The sequence below is a fragment of the Micropterus dolomieu genome, linkage group LG14, assembly GCF_021292245.1.
Source record: "Micropterus dolomieu isolate WLL.071019.BEF.003 ecotype Adirondacks linkage group LG14, ASM2129224v1, whole genome shotgun sequence".
NCBI lineage: Eukaryota > Metazoa > Chordata > Actinopteri > Centrarchiformes > Centrarchidae > Micropterus > Micropterus dolomieu.
In genome coordinates this window covers 15,410,274-15,431,991 of record NC_060163.1, presented here as the reverse complement: position 1 = coordinate 15,431,991, position 21,718 = coordinate 15,410,274, and the positions used below count along the sequence as shown (strand labels likewise).

Genomic DNA, 21,718 nt, shown 5'->3' with positions numbered 1-21,718 from the left:
CAAAGTTACATATCGCTAAATAAGACGTGTTAATGCGTCATAGAATGAAAACATTGTCAACACCTCGGACTTTTCTGTATTTGCGGCAGGGGTATGGGTCTCGTGTGTGAGCAGAGGTACTAGCTTGAATCCGCAAGCCTCCCATTGGCACTACATCAAAAAAAAAAAATGCTGAGGTTACATTTGGAATAAAACACGGAAGCGAGCACTCCTGTTTTCCGACCACGGCTGCGGACGCTGCGCATGCATGTCCGTGTTTGAATGTTTATTTGCGTGTGTTGTATATGCCTATGAGGTCTTCCCGAAGATAGTTCAGTGCTTGCGTTTGCCTCCGAGTCTATCCCGCTGCGGTATGGCAGCGGCAGCACAAGGGCCGGAGGACCGTGGCCGGAGCAGCGGCGCGCCGGTAGTGCGAACAGGTGACTGGGAACCTGAGGAGGCCGAGGAGTTCACCTGCTCGGCCTACTGCTCCGATCTCTCCCGGCGGCAGAACGAGCAGAGGAAGACGGGGCTGTTCTGCGACGCGACTCTGATCTTCAGCTCCATCGGGGTCTCTGGGGAGGAGAGGGTCCAAACCATAAGCGCCCACCGCTCCGTTTTATCCGCGGCGTCGCAGTACTTCATGCTGCTGCTCGGCGGACAGTTTTCAGAGTCTGTGTCAGGGCGAGTGGAGCTGAAAGAATGGAGCTCCACAACCGGACCAGACCCAGAAACAGTGGAGCGAGTCATGCAGTTCATGTACACAGGAGAGATCAGGGTAACCAGCGCCAATGTACATGAAGTGTTGGAACTTGCTGACAGGTATTTTTCAAACCATATATTTAATCTGAAAAAGAGCATTGTTTTCCCCCTTGCTTAAATACAAGGAAGTGTTGGGCAGTGATTGTACAGGTCTATGTTTCTAGGGATTAAGTGAGCCACACCTGTCTGCTCATTATACCAGCAGATAGATATTTATTTGTTGATATCCTATAAGACTAAGAAAGCCAACAAATACTCACATTGGATAAGCTGGAACCAGTTAATTTTTGCTTAATAAATTGCATACTTGTTTGATAATCAAAATAGTTGCCAATTTAATAATTTTCGGTCAATTGGCTAATCGTTTCGCTCAAATATGGCTTAACACAGTCTTGAATTACATATGCTATTACCAGAATGAGCCTACTGGGAAAAGATGTGGCTGAAGTTTACACATTACTCATTATGTTTGTTTATTGCTAAAGTCTTTACACAGCCGTGGTACGCCCATGCAGGTATTTTCACTCTTACCTGATTAAACCTATTTTTAGGACTGTTTAGGGTTTACAGGATGTGCTTGACTGACAACTCCCTTATTGTCCTGTGTTGTTGCTGTTACACCTTCACTATTTGTTAAAACATGGACACTGGTGACCTCATGTAATTCCCATCATAGCTACACCCATCTTCAACCTGGTCAAAGCAAAGGTCTAATCCGCCAGAATAACTGAAAACTAATATTTTGTATAATATTTTGTTTTGAAAACTAGAAATTGAATGTTTGACAGTATGAAAAGCACAGGTGTTAATTATAACTTTAATGATAGCTGAATTCCCTGTAACTGCTTTAGTTTCAGGGTCATGGCTTACTGGCACTTGAACAGAGCCATTATTAATATTATTGGCGACACCTGTGATTTTCTGCTGTGAAAAAGGCCTATTTTAAACTATTCATCGACCCCCATTATATATATATATATAACAGTATTTTAATATTATATTTAAGAAGCAGTTTGAGGTGACCTGTGTATATGAAAAACCCAGCCAGTTAGCTGCAACAAGTAGCACTTAAGGAAGCTATCTGCAACAAAATTGTAATTGTAATGAGATGTTTGTTAAATTTTAAGCCGAACGCTGATTTCAAAGATTGGTTGAGTTGGCCCCATGCTGTTTGGTAGTTGGGCTTAACAAGCACTTAAGAAACAACAACTGATATTCTTTGCAAGCCAAGTAAAAACTCTACAGACCTGTATTAAAGGTTAGATAAGTGCAAGAAATACCTTGGCAATATTTCTCGCCAGTACAAAAATTCAAAAGAAGGAGAACACACTGGTAGCCAACTGGACACCAGTTCGATTCCAGCCAGCTTTCTCCCGTGTTTCCTGTCTGCCTCTCTAATCGAAAAAAGGTCGGAAAAAAACCCCAAATAATTATCTTTAAAAAACACAATTCAAAGGAAAACCACTACATACATAAAAGGCTTCCTAGCAGACAGGGTGTCTTGGTTTCTCCTGGGAATCCATGTTACATAAAGCTTATTACATCTGTCAAAACTTTCTGATAATTTTCACACAGGTTCCTATTGGCGCAGCTGAAGTCCTTCTGTGGAGAGTTTCTGATTAAGAATTTGAGCTTGTCCAACTGTGTGGCTGTGCACAGCCTCGCCCACATGTACACCCTGGACCAGCTGGCCAACGGAGCTGCCAAGACCATTAGGAGAAACTTCCACAAAGTTATCCACAACGAGGAATTCTACACTCTGCCATTTCACCTGGTGCGGGACTGGCTGTCAGACTCAGAGATCACTGTGGATTCGGAACAGGAGTTGTTTGAGGCCATCGTAAAATGGGTGCACCAAAACACAGAGGAGCGAGAGAAGCAATTTGAGGAGCTGTTCAAGCTTCTAAGGCTGCCTCAGATTGCTCCTACCTACCTGACGCGGGTGGTGAGAAAGGAGCCCTTAGTGGCAAACAGTGCAGCTTGTCGGCAGCTGGTGTCTGAAGCCCTCGAGGCCCATGCTGTTCGCCTTGAGAGCCTCAAGTCAGCTGACGTAGAGCCCTGTGCCTCCTACAGGGCAGCACTCCAGCCACGTTTTGGCCAGAACATGGATGTAATCATGGTAGTGGGTGGTGTTTCAGAAGGCGGAGACTACCTGAGTGAGTGTGTGGGCTACTTTGTTGCAGAGGACCGTTGGGTCAACCTGCCACACATTCATAACCATCTTGACGGACATGCCATTGCAGCCACTGACAGCCATGTTTATGTGGCGGGCTCCATGGAGCCGAGCTTTGCCAAGACGGTGGAACGCTACAACCCCAACCTCAACACATGGGAGCAGGTCAGCAGCCTGACCACCCGCAAGCACTCTTTCGGCCTCACATGTGTCAAAGACATCCTCTACAGCATCGGCGGTCATGGCAACTTCAGTCCAGGCTTTAAGGATGTTACTGTGTACGAGCCTGAGGAGGACGAGTGGCAAAATCTTGACCCGGCACCAAAGATACTACGAGATGTGAAAACAGTGAGCATTGAGGACCGCTACGTGTACGTGATGGCCAGGACCCCCGTAGACTTGGACAGTGAGGATGGACTGAGCACTGTGACCACTTGCTACGATACAGAGAGTCAAAAGTGGCAGGAAGTGGACTCCTTACCGCTCATCGATAATTACTGCAGTTTTCAAATGGCCGTTGCATCTACCAACTTCTACCACACAGCTTCCTGTTGCGCCAAGAGCTACAAAGTAACAGCTAAGGATGCTCAGCAGAAAATAAGCAGAAACATCCCTGACGACCTCCTTGACAGCCTCCCTCCAGAGGTCCTCAGCATGGAAGGCGCTGCTGTTTGCTACCTGGGTGAAGACGTATTCATCATTGGTGGGTGGAGGAACAGCAACAACATGGACAAGCAGTACCGCAAAGAGGCCTACCGTTTCTGTGCTGAGAGGAAGCGCTGGTTGCTGCTGCCACCCTTACCTCAGCCACGCTGTCGAGCCGCAGCCTGCCACGTTCGCATCCCGTACCAGTACCTCCGCGGCTGCCAGCGCTACCCCATGCCCCAGAACCTGGCTCACCAGCGAGAGCGCATGCAACAGATGCAGCAGCTCCATCGGCGCACCCTCACCCTGCGCAGACAGCTGCAGTCTCAAATCGAATGCTGAGCTCGAAAGCCGCACAAATGTGACATTCTGCCTCGTCTAGCTAGCACTTCATTTTTTATAAAAAGGCCTTGCTGTTGCTGCAAAACTTTAATTTTATTTTTTGGCTTAGTTAATGTGAAATGTCTGCATAGGTTCACGCAGGGATGGTTTGCAGGAAATAATTATTTAGGCTACTAAATGATCAAGTCTTACATAATCATGTTGGCCTTATGTTATCTTATGCCTTATACTGCTAGTAAATTATACTGTGATTGATGTGGCATTTTCTGAAGAGATTGTTGATGTCATTGCTTAACAACTTAGCTTAGCTTTTTGTATGTGGTCTGTGTTAACACCTAAATGATGTCAGCTTATGTTGTGGTGCAAGTTAGAATACAAGTATGACAGTCACCAGTTACACTTTACTGTGAAATCTGGTGTTGAGATGTAAACCTAACAAAGTAAATGATGTCTACATTTATTGTGAAGTGTAAGTTAGAAGAAAATTATATATTATCAGCGTGGAGAGAATTAACTTAATGTAACAACGATCTAAGAAAAGAGGTATCAGCTTTAACTTTTGACTCCTCTTGCTACTTGCATCTACTTTCTCTTCTACCTCCATTTTCCACCCTGGTTTTACCTTTTTGCACTGAAGGGATTGAAATATTTAAATGGTGATCGGATAAAGTGTGTACGTAGTGAAATAGACAATCATTTATCTGAATTTATTTAGCGAGAATCAAGTATTGAGCAAAGCAAATATTGGGAAAATAAGCTCTATTTCTGGTTGGTTTTATGGATTTATTTGGTTTTGCTCTGCCTCTGTGCTTCTGGCAGAATTTGCTCTGCTTCTTACTTTGTGAATTAGAGCTCATGTTTAGATGCTGACATTGCACTGTGGAAAGACCATGAAATGTGTGAAACGCATTAAACAGGAGTCTGTTTTTGAGCTTTGTTCTCTCCATGTTGCCACCTGTGCCATAAAATCCCAACTGCCCCTGATTAATACAGTTGAATTAACTGTATTTCCTGCACTAAATGACTTTGAATGTTAACTTGAACATTGCACAGTGTTGCTTTTTTGACTACAATCTTCAGACTCTAAATGCAGTGTTGTGTGGACCAGTTGCTGCGCTCGGTGTATTTCTCCATTACTGTTAAAGTTGCGAGTACTAACCCCAGCCAAATAGTTTAGAAATAATCTAAAAAGGCTTTGTGTGCCTAATGTTTTCCCACTAACATACTGTACATAATGTGAGCAGTGTTAATTGACGAATGAAAATAATTGGATCAGTTTTATGTGGAGGTTGTTAAATTTTCGAGTATTTGTTTTAAGCCAATATTCTCATGTCAGTACTTTACATGAGAAACCACAGGATTACTGCAAAATGTAACAGAGCAGACATAGGCAGGTTTTAGTGATTGGCTTTAGTATATCAGTATCACATTTGAGTTTGTGTTTGAAGATTTCATACAGCCACATGTAATGTTTTACATATTGTGTCATTCCATTTGTATGTACAAGAGCTGCAATTGTCCAAACATTTGCAATAAATTATAAAATATGTTTGTTGTTATTTCTATCTATCTATCTATCTATCTATCTATCTATCTATCTATCTATCTATCTATCTACAAATATGCGTCTTTGTTATGGCAGGGAAACCCCCACAAGTTAGTTGCCAAAGCCATACAAGTTGATTTCAGTGGTCTAGATGTACAAATGTTTAACAATAAAAAATTTAAATTAAGCAATATACCTGTATATCACATTACACTTTAAGAAATAACATAGACGATGAATGTTAGTTAGATGAATGTTATTACTTTATGGAAGTTGGGCATAGATTTATATAAATAGCCACTAACATGTAACTTATTGCAGCTTTATTCTAAGTGCTATCCTGAGAATATATATATAAACTATCAAAAAGGCTAATTGGTGTGAAGCTTTAAAATCGTATGTCTTTCAAAGCTTTATTATTGGTGTGACTGCCTGAAAGCCGGTAATGTATTGCATTAAATGGTTTCTCATCTAATGTAATGGTTTTGAAATTGATTTAATGTGATGTAATAGCTTTAATATAGCAAGTTAATCCTATTCAATTCCTTTTAATGCTTATTGATGAATATTTTATTTCACACTCACTGACAAACATGTCACTTGTCAATCTGTCACCGTGGACATGACCAAATTAATTCTGAAATATGTTAACCATATAACAGGGTAAACCCCTCCCTTTATTTTATCTTAGGAGTAAATACCATTAACCTCTACCATTTAAGAGGACCTTCAATGCTAAAATGAGACACTTTGGGAATAAAGCCCCATGTAGCTTTAAAATCTTTAATGTAATCTAATCTAATGAATTTAATGTAATGTACTTTAATCTAATGGATTTAATGTTGTGAACTGTCATTTGATGTTTAATATAAAGTTATGTAATCTAATTTAATTCAATGGAATGGATTTACTGTAATGTAGTGTCCAAGGGTGTAGAATTTAGTATACATTTGTCCCTACCAATGTCAAGCAACTACTTAATTTTCCCTAGCAATCATTTTGATCAAAACAAGTATATAACCACTTAGTTTTAAGACGTGTTTTATGCGTCATCTGACCATTCCCTGCTCACAGTAGGAAAAGACTTGCAAATTCGCTCATGTTTCTGTGCTAATCAGCTAAAAAACTGTAGTGTTTTCAATTTAATTCAAGGGCGCAGCTGTAGTTGATGTGTGGGGGGGGGGATACACTCCGTGAAGGAGGAACTAAAGTGCGGTGGAAGTAAGGTGCGGCGGAACCTTTATGTTTGTTACATGGAAGTTACCGGGGGAATGAATCGGGTGCAACATACAGTTAACAACCTATGTCAACAACAAACAAATCATTCGAAGCACCAGTGTTCTATAATGTCTTACATTATTTAATTACTGTATTTTTTCAGATACATACAGCTTGATTTTTAACAGTATGACCTTTTAACGGTTGTTCCCAATAACTCCTCGCTGTTACGGCCAGTTCTCCGTCTGAAAAATGGTAAGTTACGTTAGTTACGTAATGGTAACCATTGCAGTCGTAAACACGAAGTTAGTAACGTTAGCCAGTCAGTTCAAGTTTGGTTAAAAAAAAAAAAAAAAAAAACGAAGTACGAGCTTTGTTGATTCAAATATAGGGCACTTTTTATAGCGAATATAGTGTGAAATGACTACACTCGTGTACCTAATTAAGCTAAGTTACTTTTGTCTGTTGTTATTTGGTTAACGTTAGCTAACTGTTATTGTTAGCTACAACGTTACACTGTAGCTACAACGTTAGTTGGCTGTAACAAATTAACACTAGGCCTAATTTAAGACCTATATATATATATATATATATAGGTCTTAAATTAACATATATATATAAAAACATATATATGTGTGTGTATATATGTGTATATGTGTGGGTGTATATGTGTATTATATACATATATACATGTATACACTGTATATATGTATATATATGTGTGTGTGTGTGTATATGTGTATTATATACATATATACATATATACACTGTATATATGTGTGTGTGTATGTATGTATGTATATGTAGGTTGGAACTAATTATAAGGAAAACAGGAATTTACTTTAACGAACAGCTCAATTTTAACACAAGTGAATATTTATTCATTGGAAACTTTATTCTCCATATATTGAATTACAGGGCTCTCAAGTTTTATCAAAAGCCCCAGCCAATTCTCTCAAGTTTTTACTAGCAGTTAAATTTTACCTATAGTTCATAATTGGCCCGACTAAATGGAATAACAATTGGTAAATCTGATAAAATACTATTTATATATAAACTTGTATTTCAAAAATACAAATGTATCAAAACTAAAAAGAAATTTGGCTATGTGTGTAGCAGTGCTGTACACATAGTCCTAAAGTTGGATGGCAGAACTTGCCCAACGCATGTATGCCAAGCTGTGTGTGTATACATTTCATCTTATGAATGGTGTTTTGTGTTGCAATTGTTTGTTGCACATTTTAATGCCTTGATTACAGGGGTAGGGGACTCCCACTTGAAGCACTGTGGCTAAAGGCCAGCCATTTTCACCATTTTGATGGATGAGAGCTTTCCCTCCAGAGCCAAAATATTGAAAAACATCTCCTTTCCTTCGTTTCAGTTAGCCAAAGCTAAGTCCAGTGATGGACAGTAACAAAGTAGTAGGCTACTGTGCTTAAGTACACAAAGTATTTGTACTGAACTTGAGTTCAAATGAAAAAAAAGTGCTTCACCACATCTCAAAGGGAAATATTGTACGATTAATACATAATAAAAATAAGTGTTAATTGCAGTCTGATACAAAATAGTTCAACCTCAACCAGCTACATTAATGCATGAGTAATAATAATCTAGTGATATAATATATAATAGTTACAGTCATATGGGACTTTTTTCTTTCTGCTTTAAGTAGGCTACTTTTATTTTTAATAGGCTACTTCTACATTTTCCTGCTTATAGCCTACTTACATACTATTGTTTAACTTTTTCAATGCAGTACTTGCAGAGTATTTTTACAGTGAGGTATTGGTACTTTTAGTTTTTTAAAGGATATGAATAGGCCTAAGTTACTTAGCTCACCAAAGAGGTTGCAGAGTTTTTGACTGCATCTTCGATAAAAATTTATCACGCATTTGGCTGAATTGTAAAATCAGAATGCTTAATGCTTCCCTGGAAACGAACGAGCTTGCAGCGGGATCACGGAGTTCACCCGAAAACAACACATTTTAATTTGTGATCGGCTTAACGGCTCTGGCATTTAGTAGGCTACAGAGAAAGTTATGAACCCAGCACAAAAATGATCGTCCATTGAATATAGCGGGACAACTTCGGGGACGTTATCTCTTAACTTACTTCTCAGTGTGAGAAAATTGCGTGTGTCTCACGGTGAATGTGTGAGACTTGAGAGCCCTGGAATTATATGCTTGCCTGCAAGCAAATCCCGCTAAGCTGCCTAAAAGACTCCCCTGAGTTACACTGTGAATTAATTTAGTGGAACAATTGCACACTGTCTATATTCTCCCTAAAATACCAAATGACCAGTCATGTCCAAGGAAATTCTTTTGACCTAAATTCTGGACCTGTAAGCATTACTTAAATGAGTTTTCTCCTTGGCTATACATGCAGATATACCATGTCCCCTGGATCTACACACCGGTGCGGACTGTCCTGGCAATATGGCACCAGCTGACCAAGCCTGAGGTGAGAAAGCTCCCCTGAATAAAGACAGTGGAAATTTCATTTGTAACTGCATGTAACATATTCCAGTATAGTCTCCCTGAAATCTGCATTTGCCCTCCTCATTTTCTGCTCCCTTGCCTTCCTTCTGACTGTCTGTATATATATATGCGTTGTCAGACTAAACTCTTTTCTGCTCAGATCCCAGGGCTGACCAAGTGCTCGGTAGTGATGAGAGAGCGCAGCAGAGTGGAGGAGACAATCCACGCCATGCAGCGAGCAGGTGCAGGCAGCTTGCAGGTGAGTGAACATCAGGAGTGAGAATATAAATTTTATTTGACTCCTGCTCCATCATCAAAATCTTAGCCCTCACAGGAGGAGATTACTGATCATATGTCCTTTTATTTCTTTATGAATAAATACAAAAATGCAAAAGTAGTGTTTGCTGTGTGATAGAGTATTATTGTTCAGTTCTTTATTGTCATATTTCCTCAGGTAATCTCAGACTTCGATATGACACTGACCAGATTTGCCCACAACGGCAAGAGAGTGCCCACCACGCACAGTAAGCTCACAGGCTACAGATAACTGACTCTTATATGATGTGGTAGAGTCTTAACATTTGCATTATTGGATCCAAATAATTTATGAATTGACTGTCTGAATGTCTTGGTGATCTTTTTTTCCTTGCTTCTGTCAGACATCCTGGATAACCGGTTGTTGATCAGTGAAGAGTGCACTAAAAAGGTGAATGTGCTACAGTCATAAGGTCATTTATTAGACCTGCTAGATAAACTCATGTTTGCTGGTTTGTGATTCTGCATAATTGGAATACAGCAACAGCAAGAACATGCTGAAACATCCCCTGCAGGTGGTCTTAAAGTAACAATACAGTAAATGCTCAGTATGTTGTGTTGGTCCACTGTAGATGAGGGAGCTGTTGAACACCTACTATCCCATAGAGATTGATCCTAGAAGGACTGCAGAAGAAAAGCTGCCTCACATGGTGGAGTGGTAAGAAACAAACAGACTGATATAAACAATTACATTTTATTTTAAAATATGTTTTAGTATTTTATACTGTCAGTATTTGAAGCTCCACTTCCTGGAAGGACAATAGAAAAGTGTTTCAAGCCCAATCCTGTTAATTTGTCTTGTGCTGCTCAACACAGGTGGACTAAAGTCCACAAGCTGCTGATTCAGCAGAGGATCAGGAAAGACATGTTGGCCCGGGCTGTCAAGGAATCCAGTGCTATGCTCAGGTACACACCAATAACCAAGACCCTGGTTCTACAGAGAAAAAATAATTGATCAAATACCTGTTATGTATTTTTTGGAAGTTTTAAATTTTGCTATAGCTATGTGATTGTAACCATATACTGTATAAAGCTACATCAGTAAGTTTATTCCACTGTCACGCAAAAAGAAAACTGAAAAATCTGAGGTAATCTGAAATGAAAACATTACAATAACTTTATTAAAATAACATTCATGCTAAACAGATTGCACCATTCTGATCAGTGGTGTGTGTGATTTCTTTAGGGGCGGCTACAAAGTGTTTTTTGACCGTCTGGCGGAGCAACAGGTCCCTCTGTTGATCTTCTCGGCCGGTGTTGGAGATGTCCTGGAGGAGGTGATTCGACAGAACCTCGTCTTCCATCCCAATGTCCACATCATCTCCAACTACATGGACTTTGACCAAACTGTGAGTTTGACCACACTGGGCTTTACGGGGATTTCATACCATCTGCATCACTGCATAAACGTCCTTGCTCCTGCATAATATTTAGATAGCTGAGAAGATATCTGACTATTTATTTTTAAAACATAAATATGTTCTTTTTAGTTTAGAGAGGTTTGGAGTATTATTTAAATTGTGTTTCATATTTATTATCTACCCAAGATCTTTCTCTTTGTGTTGGTTCATTTTGCAAAAAGGTAAAAAATAAGAGTTTAAGCAAATCTTAAGTAAATAGGTATGACCTTGCCATTTCCAAATGCCTCATCATTGAGCCAGAAATGGTAAACTGACTTTACTGAAATATACAGTACGAAAACACAAGCGCTTTGTGTGGTTGGAAGACTAGAAAGGAACTATACAAGTTAAAATGAGCTCAATCTTAAAAATAAACAGCAGTAAAATGCTACAAACACATTAAAGGAGACCTATTATGCTTTTCCACATTTTATGACTTATCTACAATGTTATAATGTTGGATGTTGATGTTAAACATGGTCAAAGCTTCAAATAATAAGGTTAAAGTATTTAAAAGAAATCCCTGTGAGCAAAAACCTCAGATTTCCTCCTGTTCTGAATGCTCTGTTTTGAACTGCTTTTTATACCAACTGCTCCTTGTACGTAATACGAGCCAGACGGAGCCGGTGTTCCATATGTGGTCATGTGCTCAGCATAGCAACGCTCAGTCTGTCTGTACAGCTCAGTGACAACAACAGCCTGTTAATATGCTTCTGGTCTTGGCCAATCACAAGACAGTGGGCTTTGAGAGGGGGGCCTTAAAGAGACAGGAGCATCTACAGCTTGTTTCAGACAGACGCTGAAATGAAGGCCTACATGAAGAGGCAGTATAAGACAGAAAATAATTTTTTTGAACTTTGAATCATGCAAAGCTGCCATACAGGATAATGCGTAATGCAGCAGCATTTTTTCCAAAAAGGAACTTTTACTTAAAGGTTCAGAATGTGAGTTTTACTGGCATCTAGTGATGAGGGTTGCAAATTGCAACCAGCTTCTCACAGTGCATTCACATGTTCCTTGGATGGTCCCATTCCCAAGTTGTGAAGTCGTTCTTCTGCAACATGGCGACAACCATGTAAGAGGACCCACGGTGTATGTAGATAGACATGGCTCATTCTAAGGTAATAAAAACATAACGGTTCATTATGTTAATTCTTTATACACCACTAAAAAACATAGTTATATAAATTATATTACATTTCTGTCAATAGATCCTTCTAAATATTACACACTGGACCTTTAAGTAAAAGTATGAAAGTCTAATTATTAACACTGAACATTGTCTTGTTAATAAGGGGGTTCTGACAGCCTTCAAAGGCCAACTGATCCACACCTACAACAAGAGGGAAGGTGCTCTGTCACATGCCGCTGGCCTCACAGAGCTGCAGGGTCGCCCCAACGTGCTTCTCCTGGGAGACTCTTTGGGAGACCTGACCATGGCTGACGGGGTGTCCGGGCACAAGAACATCCTCACTATCGGCTTCCTTAACGACCAGGTCAGACTAATGTATAGTGTTATCCTGGGATTACCTAATTTTAACACATTGAGTTTAAAAGATTGAGTCCTAACTCTGAGTCCTGTGTCTCTCAGGTGGAAGACAGAAAAGACTCGTACATCAACTCATTTGACATCGTACTGGTGACGGACGAGACGATGGACGTCCCAAACGCCATCCTCAGATACATTACCTCATCAAGAGACAACAAGTAAGACGCACAAGGAGGAAATGGACAGTTTATGCCAACATACACGCAGATGCATGCTGGACACCTCATCACTTACCTCAATGCAGACCTTGAAACGGGACTTTTCCACTCCTGGAGTGGTTAATCGTGCAAATCACACTTTTAATGTTTACACTCTCTGTGTTTTGACTTGTATTTTTGCTGTGCTTCAAGGCCATCTGACCAAATTCCAAGGGGTAAAAGATCTAAATTAGGTCATTCATTTGCAGCTTAGTTTAGAAGAATCTGGAATTTATGCCAGCAACTTCACAGAATATTAGAGGGCTTAGTTTGGAGTAAAACGTATTTCTCCCTGCTGTTTTAATTTGTGTGAGGGAATCCACAAGGTATCTTGATAGAAACCGTAGCAACGTTGTAGCAATGTGCCACCTTAGTGAAGGGACAATTTATATTGTCCTATTTCAAATGCATGAAGTACATAACAGCAGCCCTCCCCCTGAAAACAAATCAGCAACCTTTTAAAAATGTTAATATTAACAATTACACCGTGTATTTCTAATTTTATTTTTTACTCCTTTTTAGTACAAACAAAGTAAATTATTTTTTTTACTTTGTTGTTTTACAGTATGCTTTTAAAGATCTTTTACATTAAGGTAACGTATGAGCGAAGACTTTTTTTAAATGTCTCTATCTTCCAAGTCTTCTACTTCATACTGACACTGTTTGTTATGTGTGTACTGTATATTACCTCTGTGTATACTCCAAATACTTGATGCTCATGTCTGCACATACTGTACACCTGAATCAACAGTTTACTTGCAGGGTGCAGCTAATTTGAAGCCATTTAGGTCAGCTTTTTGTAATCTTTGTTTTTTTTAACCTGTGACAGTGAAGACAAACACGTTAATGCCAGTATCAAACACAATGCTACAGTATAGCAGAATGTGCTCCTAATGGGTGTTTTGTCTTTCATCTGAAACACTCTGGCTGCTATAAATTGGGACTTAGCTTTGAGCTAGTTTGCACTTTACTGTAGGTGCTGTTGTTACACTAGAAGAAAAGATGAATGTGTGCTAACTTGTGAGTGTGCTTTTCTCAGCTAGAGGTTATAGTTCTCCTTTTTAAATATGCCATTGTATTTATCATATGATTTTCTCCTGGTAAAAAGCAGCATGTTTCAGGAAAATAATGATTGCCATGCAAGTCCTATGGGATTCTATAAAAAATTTGATCTCTCCTTTTAATCAACATTTTTCTTCTCTGTATGCTAATAATCATTTTGCAACGTAGTCTTATGTCAGTAATATGGTCATGAGATTAATAGATGGCAGTGAATCATGTTGCAGCTTATAAATTCTATTTGAGATGCATCAGTATTAATAATACCTATATTAATAAGTTTATAGCAGTAACCAATAGTTTTCCACCAATATCATCATAACCATATCATATGCGTTTTTTTAGTATGCAGGTGTACGACATGTTGAGATTTTCAGATATTATACATTATTTCTACCTGCTTTTTAAAATAGTTCTAATAAGTCACTACTTTGACCCTAAATAAAAAACCCTAAACACTGTAACAGCAAAATGAGTCACTGAAAATGCTACTGCTAAAAACCTGTTTATTTCCAATGATTAAATTCCCCTGGCAGAGGCTATTCTTTAGCCAAGACCTTGTTTTCCAGGTCTTTTTTTTTTTTTTTTTTAAAGCTGCTCTTAAAAGGTATATGAAAGAATTTCTGTGCAAAGTGTCTCAAAGTCATGTTAGTGCCAGACACCCTCACACAGTATGCCACATACTGGTGATAGAAATAACCCAGAAACTGAGTGTTTTTATCGGATAGTATTAGCTAAAACCAACAGTTCATTGACGTGCAGTTACTAATTTTTAAAGGTGATCTCACAACAGGGTGTCTGGCTTAAAAGAGCATTCCACCAATTTAGCGTGCACGTTTGGAGAGTTGGGAGGGGGAAGAAATGTCAAAGCAAAATCAATTCAGGAATAGATTTTTTTATTCCTCACATTTTTCTTGTCAACAACAAAAAATATTTTCTTTTAAACATTTTAATGGATGTGACTTTCAGGGATAAATAAAGGTGCTTGTTTGGTTTTCTGAAATACTATCAAAAATATCATAAACAAACATTCAACACAGAACTTCACAAAAAGACCCTCCTCTGCACTATTTTCTTGTTGTTTAAAAAAAGACTGTCCAATGTGATACATAAAGAATTAAACCATGATGCTGTAATGGAAAATGTCTCTCGTTGCTTGTTTTTAAGGTGTTGGGGTTTATCCCTGAGAGAGAATGAAAGCTGCCCTTTTCACAACTCCTCGTGCCTTGCTGCTTCCCTTTCCTTGTCCTCTTCTACCTTCAGCTTGAGTTCGTTGGGCGTGATCACTCCGTCTTTATTCCGGTCCTGGTTGTTGAACATGTCGTCAATAACATGCTCCATGATCATTCCCGGCTTTATGCGACCTTTGCCCTCTGCCACCTGTAGCTTGATGAACTCCCCAAACTGAAATTAAAAGAGAAAAGAGCATCACCGATCAAGTCGTAGAAGGTTACAATAGACTTTTCGCATTAAGGAAAATACTGTAATAAAAACTCTGCATGTATACAGGCATTATTTAAAGGCCAAATTATACTTTTGGGCATTTTCCCTCTCGTTTATTAAGTTATATATCTTTTTTGTGTATGTAATACGTTTGCAAAGTGGAAAAACCCAGTCCACCCCAAAGGGAGTTCCTATCTCCCACAGAAAGTCCTGCTCCGAACCGCCTGAAAATAGCTCATTTTTAGTCCAGCCTTTTCTTCCGCTTTGCTGTGACGTCACAGCGAAATACGCCTCATAATGCTCGCCAAGCGCCTAGTCAGACACGCCCTCAAAAACACAGGTGGAAAAACACTGAGCTGCAGCACACAGTGACAAGACGTCTGCCTGCTACCTCTCCTCTCCCTTCCAAACACTAGCTACCCTCCAGGCAGTCAATGGACATAAAGTTGTTACTGTGATGTAGAGACAGAGCTCAGTTAAAACTTTATGTCTGAAAGATACATTTGTTACAAATGAATAACTCACCACTCTGAAACTCTTGCTCCAGTCCATGTTGCTAAGCTGGTAAGGGGATATACAGCTGATCCGTAGCCATGTTTACTGGCTTTTCAGGACCCACCCTAATCTGCTTCTGATTGGCTTTTCCTTAACTAGGAAGGAACTACATGCAAGTCCCAACAAAATGAAGCGTTCAACACACAGGGTGAAAAGAGGACCTGCAGCAATGTGCAGTATGACAAAATATGGTGTTTTTTGAAAATGAAACCATTTAAACCCGTTCTGGTACAACCCCTAAATAAGATTTTGAACCAGTTTTATCAAGAATGTTTTCTGTTCTCTCACAGGCTGCATCACTGATGTATCTATGAATCCACTGGTGCCTTTTTACATTTGCTGCCTGTGTTGCAATATCCGACAGTACACTCTTGAATGACTTTCAACATCTCGGGAATGTTGGCTTCCTTATAGGGCTCAGAAATTAATATTTGAACATTTCCATGACTGAGCATCGAAAGCTTCAGAACAGCTACTAAATGGACGTAGCGGTGAGATTATTGTGTCAATTGCTGTTTCCAAGGTCAAGAATACACTTTGAATCTCAAACTTGAAATTATTCTGTGAAACAACCAGCAGTGTCATTCTTGATGTTACCACCAGATGGGGCCAAAGTAAGGAATCAAATCCTAATGGGTTTAATCATTGGCACCACCAATTTTACTCAAGTTCTGTTGTAAATACAAATTTGATTTTATGTATTTAAATGTTACTTACTTTAAATGCTACTTTATACTTTTCTTTTACTACATTTCAGAGGGACATATTGCAGTTTTTCTCCACTACATTTCTGGGTATGACTTAGTAGTTAATAGTTACGTTGCAAAATTATTATTTTGCATACAAAAAACTTATTCATCTTGTAAAATATTTGTTGTAATTATTATATAATTGTTGTATAATTAGCCCCTTATGGTAAAATGCCACTTGCACATGAAAACATTAGTAATATAACAAATGATCCAATAATATAATGTAAATAATGAATAAGTTTTGTGACAGTGTTAGTTGAGATTTCACAAAATACAGTCAGAGCTATCAAGCTGCCACCCTACTCTGCTCTCTGCTTAGTGAAAAATAAATACCATGTGAAATAATGCAGGCGGTGGTCACACAGCAGTAACGTACCTCCTCATGGGGCACCTCTTCGTTCTTGTTCATATCCAGGGCTTTGAAGAGGTCTGCAGGACTGTCCTGGAGCCACACAAACAGGTAACCAGGCGGCACTCCCTTCTCAAAGCTCACCAGTTCAACGTCAAAGACCAACACAGCACTGCCTGGCACACCGGTGGCTGATGGAGCAAAAGTAAGAAAAACACTGTTTAAACGAGAGTATTTGTGAAACATATATCTTTGTATATACCTTTTTATTTATTGCCTGGGCTGTAGCTTGTTTGTAATTTTTCTATTCTGAGAACGGTAGGTGTAATAAACTACAACTATTCAGACACAGCTATAATTTTTAGGAGCTCTGTGCATTACTGTTTTCAGTTTTGAATGATCACTTATTTTATAACTGTAAGGAACAAAATAAAGATCAAATAATATTTACAAATGTAGCGCTGGACTTTTGAGAAGACTGTCGGGGTTCAAAATGTTTTTTTTGTTTTTTTTAAATAACACTTAAATTGTGATATTTATACATTCTTCATACATTATAGCAAATAGACGTCAAAATCTTCTCATGAAAATCTGACATCGAAGTACCTCAACAAAAAAAAAAACTACTCAGATTCAAATGTTGAGGAGGCTCATGAATCAGATGAGCTGTTTCTTTGAAGCCTCCAATGTCCTGACAAAGAAGAGTACAGTGTGTTTAGTGTTTCTTGTTTCTTAGTCTTACAAGGTAAAGCAGAAGTCTCACCTCCTTTCTCTCCGTGGCCGAGGTGAGGCGGCACCGTTATCACCCTCTTCTCCCCTACGCACATGCCACGCAAGCCCTCGTCCAGCCCATCAATCACCTTGTCAGCCCCCAGCACTGCATCCTGAAGGTTCTCATTGTCGTTTCTGGATTATTGGACACATTGCAGTGGGGATGTAATGTATGTTTATGTATATTGCACAATATCAGTGTTTAAAATATGGGATGTCTGGGTGACTCACGAGGAGAAGAGCGGCGTGCCGTCCATCAGCGTGCAGTTGTAGTGGTAGCGTACAAGGTCGTTCACACCGGTGGTCTCGTTACACACCTCGGGTCTGTAAGTGATCTGGACCTCCACTGTGTCATTGGGGTTGTGGAAGTCGATGACATGAATGTCAAACACCAGCACAGCAGAAGGAGGGATGACGTCACCTGGACAGAAAACGCATAATCATTTCATTTTCACAATGTTGGGAAGTTTTCTGCTCATATTCAGATGTATCTGGACTCCCAGTTCAGTAGAGGGCCTACAGTGAGATCTGTTCTTGGCCTTTTTCATTCAGTCTTTTTATTCAGTGACCATGAAAGTATGTGGCTTGCTATGATTAGGTTACCTGATTTCTTAGTCTGTTAAATAAAAATTTTTAATTTCCCAGAACTCCAAGTGACATTAAATTGTGTGTTTTGTCCGACTGAATTAATGTCTGTCTGAAGAATTAATACTCTAATATAAAACACAATAAAGCAGCAAAACTCAATTTCAGAATGTATAACCAGCAATTTTTGATTAATGAAGCAATGATTAATTAATTTTCTTCTGATAAATATTTACTACTAAAGAAAAACCCTCTTTTTTATATATTTATATGTACATGTATAAATCCCATTACTTTTTCTTTCTGTTTTTTTTACAATTACTTCACTGTGTACTGAAGTACAAGTAGGTTCTAAACACTGAAAGGGTTTTTCATCCTTTTGGTTTACATTCTTCGATGATTGTGATCCTCATGTTATATCCCGCCCCAACATCCTGTTTCAACCACTTACAGACCCAAACATGCTCCATGTCGATGCATATGTGGAACAATAAACCAACAGTTATTATCAACTCAAATTATTAATCAATCGGGGCAGTCATCTTACTGCAGGTGGCAGTAAAAACTACAGTAACTTACCTGCTCCTTGCTCTCCATATGCCAGGTGTGGAGGGATGATGACCCTCCTCCTCTCCCCAATGCAGACTCCCAGCAGGGCCTGGTCCATCCCCGCAATCACATACCCCATCCCGATGTAGGTGTTGTATGTGCTATTCCTCTGGTAGCTGGTGGCAGTAACAGACGAGCACAGTTCAATATAAAAAATTTTTTAAAATTAGAATTATATACTGATGTGATGGGTTGACATTTAGAGAAGCGTTAAAAACTGGATTGCGTTTTTACAGTCACAGTGCTCAAGGATAAATTTTTCTATCTGCCAAAAAAATAAACACATTATAAACACAACACAACAGGAAAACAGACACAACAGGATGAATTCCTTGCAATATAACTGGTAACTGAGCTCACCTGGTGTCAAAGGTGACTCCGTTCAGGAAGGTACCGTTGTAGTGGTACCGGGTGTAGTCTCCAACCACAGACTTGCGTGTACACGACTCGGGCACCACCTGGCTCTCGATGGTGAGGTTATCCTTCGTGTTATGAATGTCCACCAACAGGACATCAAACACCAGCGTTGCCTGGGAGGGAACCTCTGTGCCTGGTAAGCAGAGGGTGTCAATTTCTTGTTGAATCTTGGCTTATTTCTATGTTATTAAATATAAGACAATTATAATCACTAAATTAGTGAAAAAGCACTTATGTTTCTCAATCAATGACCTTAGTTTGCTTATCTTTAGCCTGAAAAGGTTTTACCATTTTCCTACCTTAAAAGGTACCCTCTGGAGTTTTCTTGTAAATAAAAAAAATGTGTATTACACATTATGCTTACATTTTCAGTTTCTCAGCTAAACGCACAGTGAATATCCTTGAGGCCTAACAAACTTGGTGAATGTATTTCCTCACTGCTTTTTATCATGTTTACTTACATCTGTGTTCTCATACAAGTAAACAAATGGGGACCCCCTCCTAAAAACATTGCTCCATGGCGCTACTAGTGGTAAATAAAAAACACTCCAAAGGGGGATAGAAAGTTCTATTAGTATGATTTGTGTATATGCATTTTATTGATGTTGATTCCTGTGTTTGGAGAAGCAGGGTTCGAATACAAAACACAAACACCAAGTCCGTCATTTACTCATGGTCGTTTGAGCTTACCTGATCCTTTTTCTCCGTAGGCTTTGAAGGGTGGAATGACGATGTTTCTTATCTCTCCCACGCACATGCCCAGCAGGCCCTCATCCATGCCCTTGATCAGCCAACCCTCACCCACTAAGGAGTCATGGGTCTGCTTCCTGGTGTAGCTACGTAGGGCTCATACAAGCGCAAAGTCAAACACACAACATACCTGGATGACACAGTACAAACAGAAAAGAGCTATCATTTGGTCTGGGCTTTGTTTCACAGCCTGGAAATAAGAATGAGATTTAGCATCGAACTAAGACCTCTTCCCAGACTGGTTTATTTACTATTTTTAGGGCTACATTTGCTAATCACTTTCTGTATCATTTCATGAAAAAGTCAGCACTCTGAGCACTTTGGACAGGAGACCTCTCCACCATACGTCAACAAGTCGTCCAAGACAGAATTTCACCTGGAGTCGAAGACGGTGCCATCGAGCAGAGTGCCGTTGAAATGGTAGCGCACAAAGTCAGTGCGCATCACAGAGCGTCGGCAGTCTTTGGGAGTGCTGATGGTTTTGGTGACAACCAGGTCGGCTTTGTTCCACACATCCAGCAGATGGACGTCAAACACCAGGGTGGCATCTGGAGGAACCACATCGCCTGTAAAAGAGAGACAAAGGTTAGAGCTTACACAGCAAAGGCATCTGTCTTCTCTGTTTTGAAAATCTGCACACTAATTCACACCCATCTTAATTGAAAGCCTCTGTGAAATTACTCCTTGAAGGTCCAGTGTGTAATATTTAGGAGGATCTATTGACAGAAATGCCATATAATATGTTAACTAATAACTATGTTTTCAGTGGTATATAAACCTCTTACATAATGAACTGTTATGTTTTCATTTCCTTAGAATGAGCCATTTTTATCTACAAACACCGCAGGTCTCCCCTTACATGGAAGTTGCCATGTTGATCAGCAGTGTTTCTACAGTAGCTGAAATGATCAAACCGCTTTTACAGACTGTGTTTTGTCACTACGTTGAAGAAGTAGTAGTAGTAGTCATCTGGTTTGTTAAAAGTAAGAAGATAAGTGAAATTTGGACAAATAGAGGACCACATGTATTATTAAGCACAAGAGCCGAGATAGTGTGTCAGCCTACGCGCTTCCAAAGGGAGGAGTGAGCATTGACTGAGTCGTTGGTTGTAATTTGAAACCCTCACCACCAGATGCCACTAAAACCTACACACTGAACATTTAAATCAACTTGTTTCCTTAAATGAGCTCCAAGTGTTTTATTTTTTCATGCCTTCAAGTAACCAATTAATGTACATGGCATGGCAAGGATGGCAGTGTTGGTCTGTTTGTCGCTTAGCCGGTCCACCACTTTCGTCCAGACTGAAATATCTGCACAACTGTTAGATGGATAGCCATGAACTTTGGTACAAGCACTAATGGTGGCAAGAGGATGAATCCTAGTGACTTTAGTGGATCCCCTGCCTTTTTCTATGACACCACCAGGAGGTCAAATTCTTCATTTGACCGGAGTCAAATTCCTCATGTGTGTACACATACCTGGTTATTAAAAGTGATTCTATTCATTTATCCTGTAAAATATTGATCAATGGATGGGTTTACACAAAATTTGATAAAGACATTCATGGTTCCCAGGTGATAAATCCTACTGACTTTTTCTCTAGCACCACCATGCGGTGGACATGGTGGACATACTGATGAGTTGCCATTTAACACTTGTTCATGTCCCCTTCAGGACAAAATGTCATTTTGGTGATCCTTTTCTCATCTTACTTTATCATCAGGTCGAAATTGTCTAATACTTTCTGACTAAATACTTGTGAAACAAACAACTTTACTTTCAACCTTGGCTGTTTTAGTTTTTAGTGCTAAATAGCCAATATTAA

At 39.5% G+C, this 21,718-nt stretch overlaps 3 protein-coding genes and 1 long non-coding RNA gene across 5 annotated transcripts in view; 3 read left to right on the top strand and 1 right to left on the bottom strand.

Annotated features, from left to right (window-relative positions):
* Window positions 1-5,450, top strand: klhl11 (kelch-like family member 11). The gene is made up of 2 exons (XM_046069848.1): window positions 1-801; window positions 2,317-5,450. Exons 1-2 carry the CDS (start codon window positions 248-250, stop codon window positions 3,899-3,901), a joined length of 2,139 nt encoding a protein of 712 aa, XP_045925804.1. The 5' UTR covers window positions 1-247; the 3' UTR covers window positions 3,902-5,450.
* A 1,257-nt stretch (window positions 5,451-6,707) lies between these two features.
* Window positions 6,708-14,805, top strand: LOC123982782 (7-methylguanosine phosphate-specific 5'-nucleotidase-like). 2 transcript variants are annotated; one of them, XM_046068619.1, is made up of 10 exons: window positions 6,708-6,920; window positions 9,051-9,125; window positions 9,303-9,401; window positions 9,597-9,666; window positions 9,802-9,848; window positions 10,030-10,115; window positions 10,274-10,363; window positions 10,644-10,806; window positions 12,153-12,353; window positions 12,449-14,805. In XM_046068619.1, exons 1-10 carry the CDS (start codon window positions 6,918-6,920, stop codon window positions 12,566-12,568), a joined length of 954 nt encoding a protein of 317 aa, XP_045924575.1. In that variant the 5' UTR covers window positions 6,708-6,917; the 3' UTR covers window positions 12,569-14,805. The 2 variants fall into 2 exon arrangements, with proteins under 2 accessions (XP_045924575.1, XP_045924574.1); XM_046068618.1 differs by lacking the exon at window positions 6,708-6,920 and having other exon boundaries at window positions 9,045-9,125.
* fkbp10b (FKBP prolyl isomerase 10b) overlaps window positions 14,542-21,718 on the bottom strand; it is a 9,723-nt gene continuing 2,546 nt past the window's right edge. The window contains exons 3-10 of the mRNA XM_046068615.1: window positions 20,270-20,459; window positions 19,834-19,979; window positions 19,087-19,276; window positions 18,697-18,842; window positions 17,764-17,953; window positions 17,525-17,667; window positions 16,789-16,952; window positions 14,542-15,066 (exon numbers count right to left, since the gene is read on the bottom strand). Coding sequence (XP_045924571.1) covers window positions 14,872-15,066; window positions 16,789-16,952; window positions 17,525-17,667; window positions 17,764-17,953; window positions 18,697-18,842; window positions 19,087-19,276; window positions 19,834-19,979; window positions 20,270-20,459 — 1,364 coding nt within the window. The 3' untranslated portion in view covers window positions 14,542-14,871. The remainder of the gene's footprint in view (window positions 15,067-16,788; window positions 16,953-17,524; window positions 17,668-17,763; window positions 17,954-18,696; window positions 18,843-19,086; window positions 19,277-19,833; window positions 19,980-20,269; window positions 20,460-21,718) is intronic.
* Window positions 16,678-18,189, top strand: LOC123982783. The gene is made up of 2 exons (XR_006828059.1): window positions 16,678-16,966; window positions 17,498-18,189. It is a non-coding gene; the product is annotated as an uncharacterized LOC123982783 (long non-coding RNA).

Excerpts from the sequence above, each read along its gene's own strand:
- klhl11 (XM_046069848.1), top strand. The coding sequence starts at position 248 with ATGTCCGTGTTTGAATGTTTATTTGCGTGTGTTGTATATGCCTATGAG. Across the intron at positions 802-2,316 it reads GTGTTGGAACTTGCTGACAG|GTTCCTATTGGCGCAGCTGA; the intron begins GTATTTTTCAAA and ends ATTTTCACACAG.
- LOC123982782 (XM_046068618.1), top strand. The coding sequence starts at position 9,045 with ATGCAGATATACCATGTCCCCTGGATCTACACACCGGTGCGGACTGTC. Across the intron at positions 9,402-9,596 it reads CAGGTGCAGGCAGCTTGCAG|GTAATCTCAGACTTCGATAT; the intron begins GTGAGTGAACAT and ends ATATTTCCTCAG. Across the intron at positions 10,116-10,273 it reads CTGCCTCACATGGTGGAGTG|GTGGACTAAAGTCCACAAGC; the intron begins GTAAGAAACAAA and ends TGCTCAACACAG.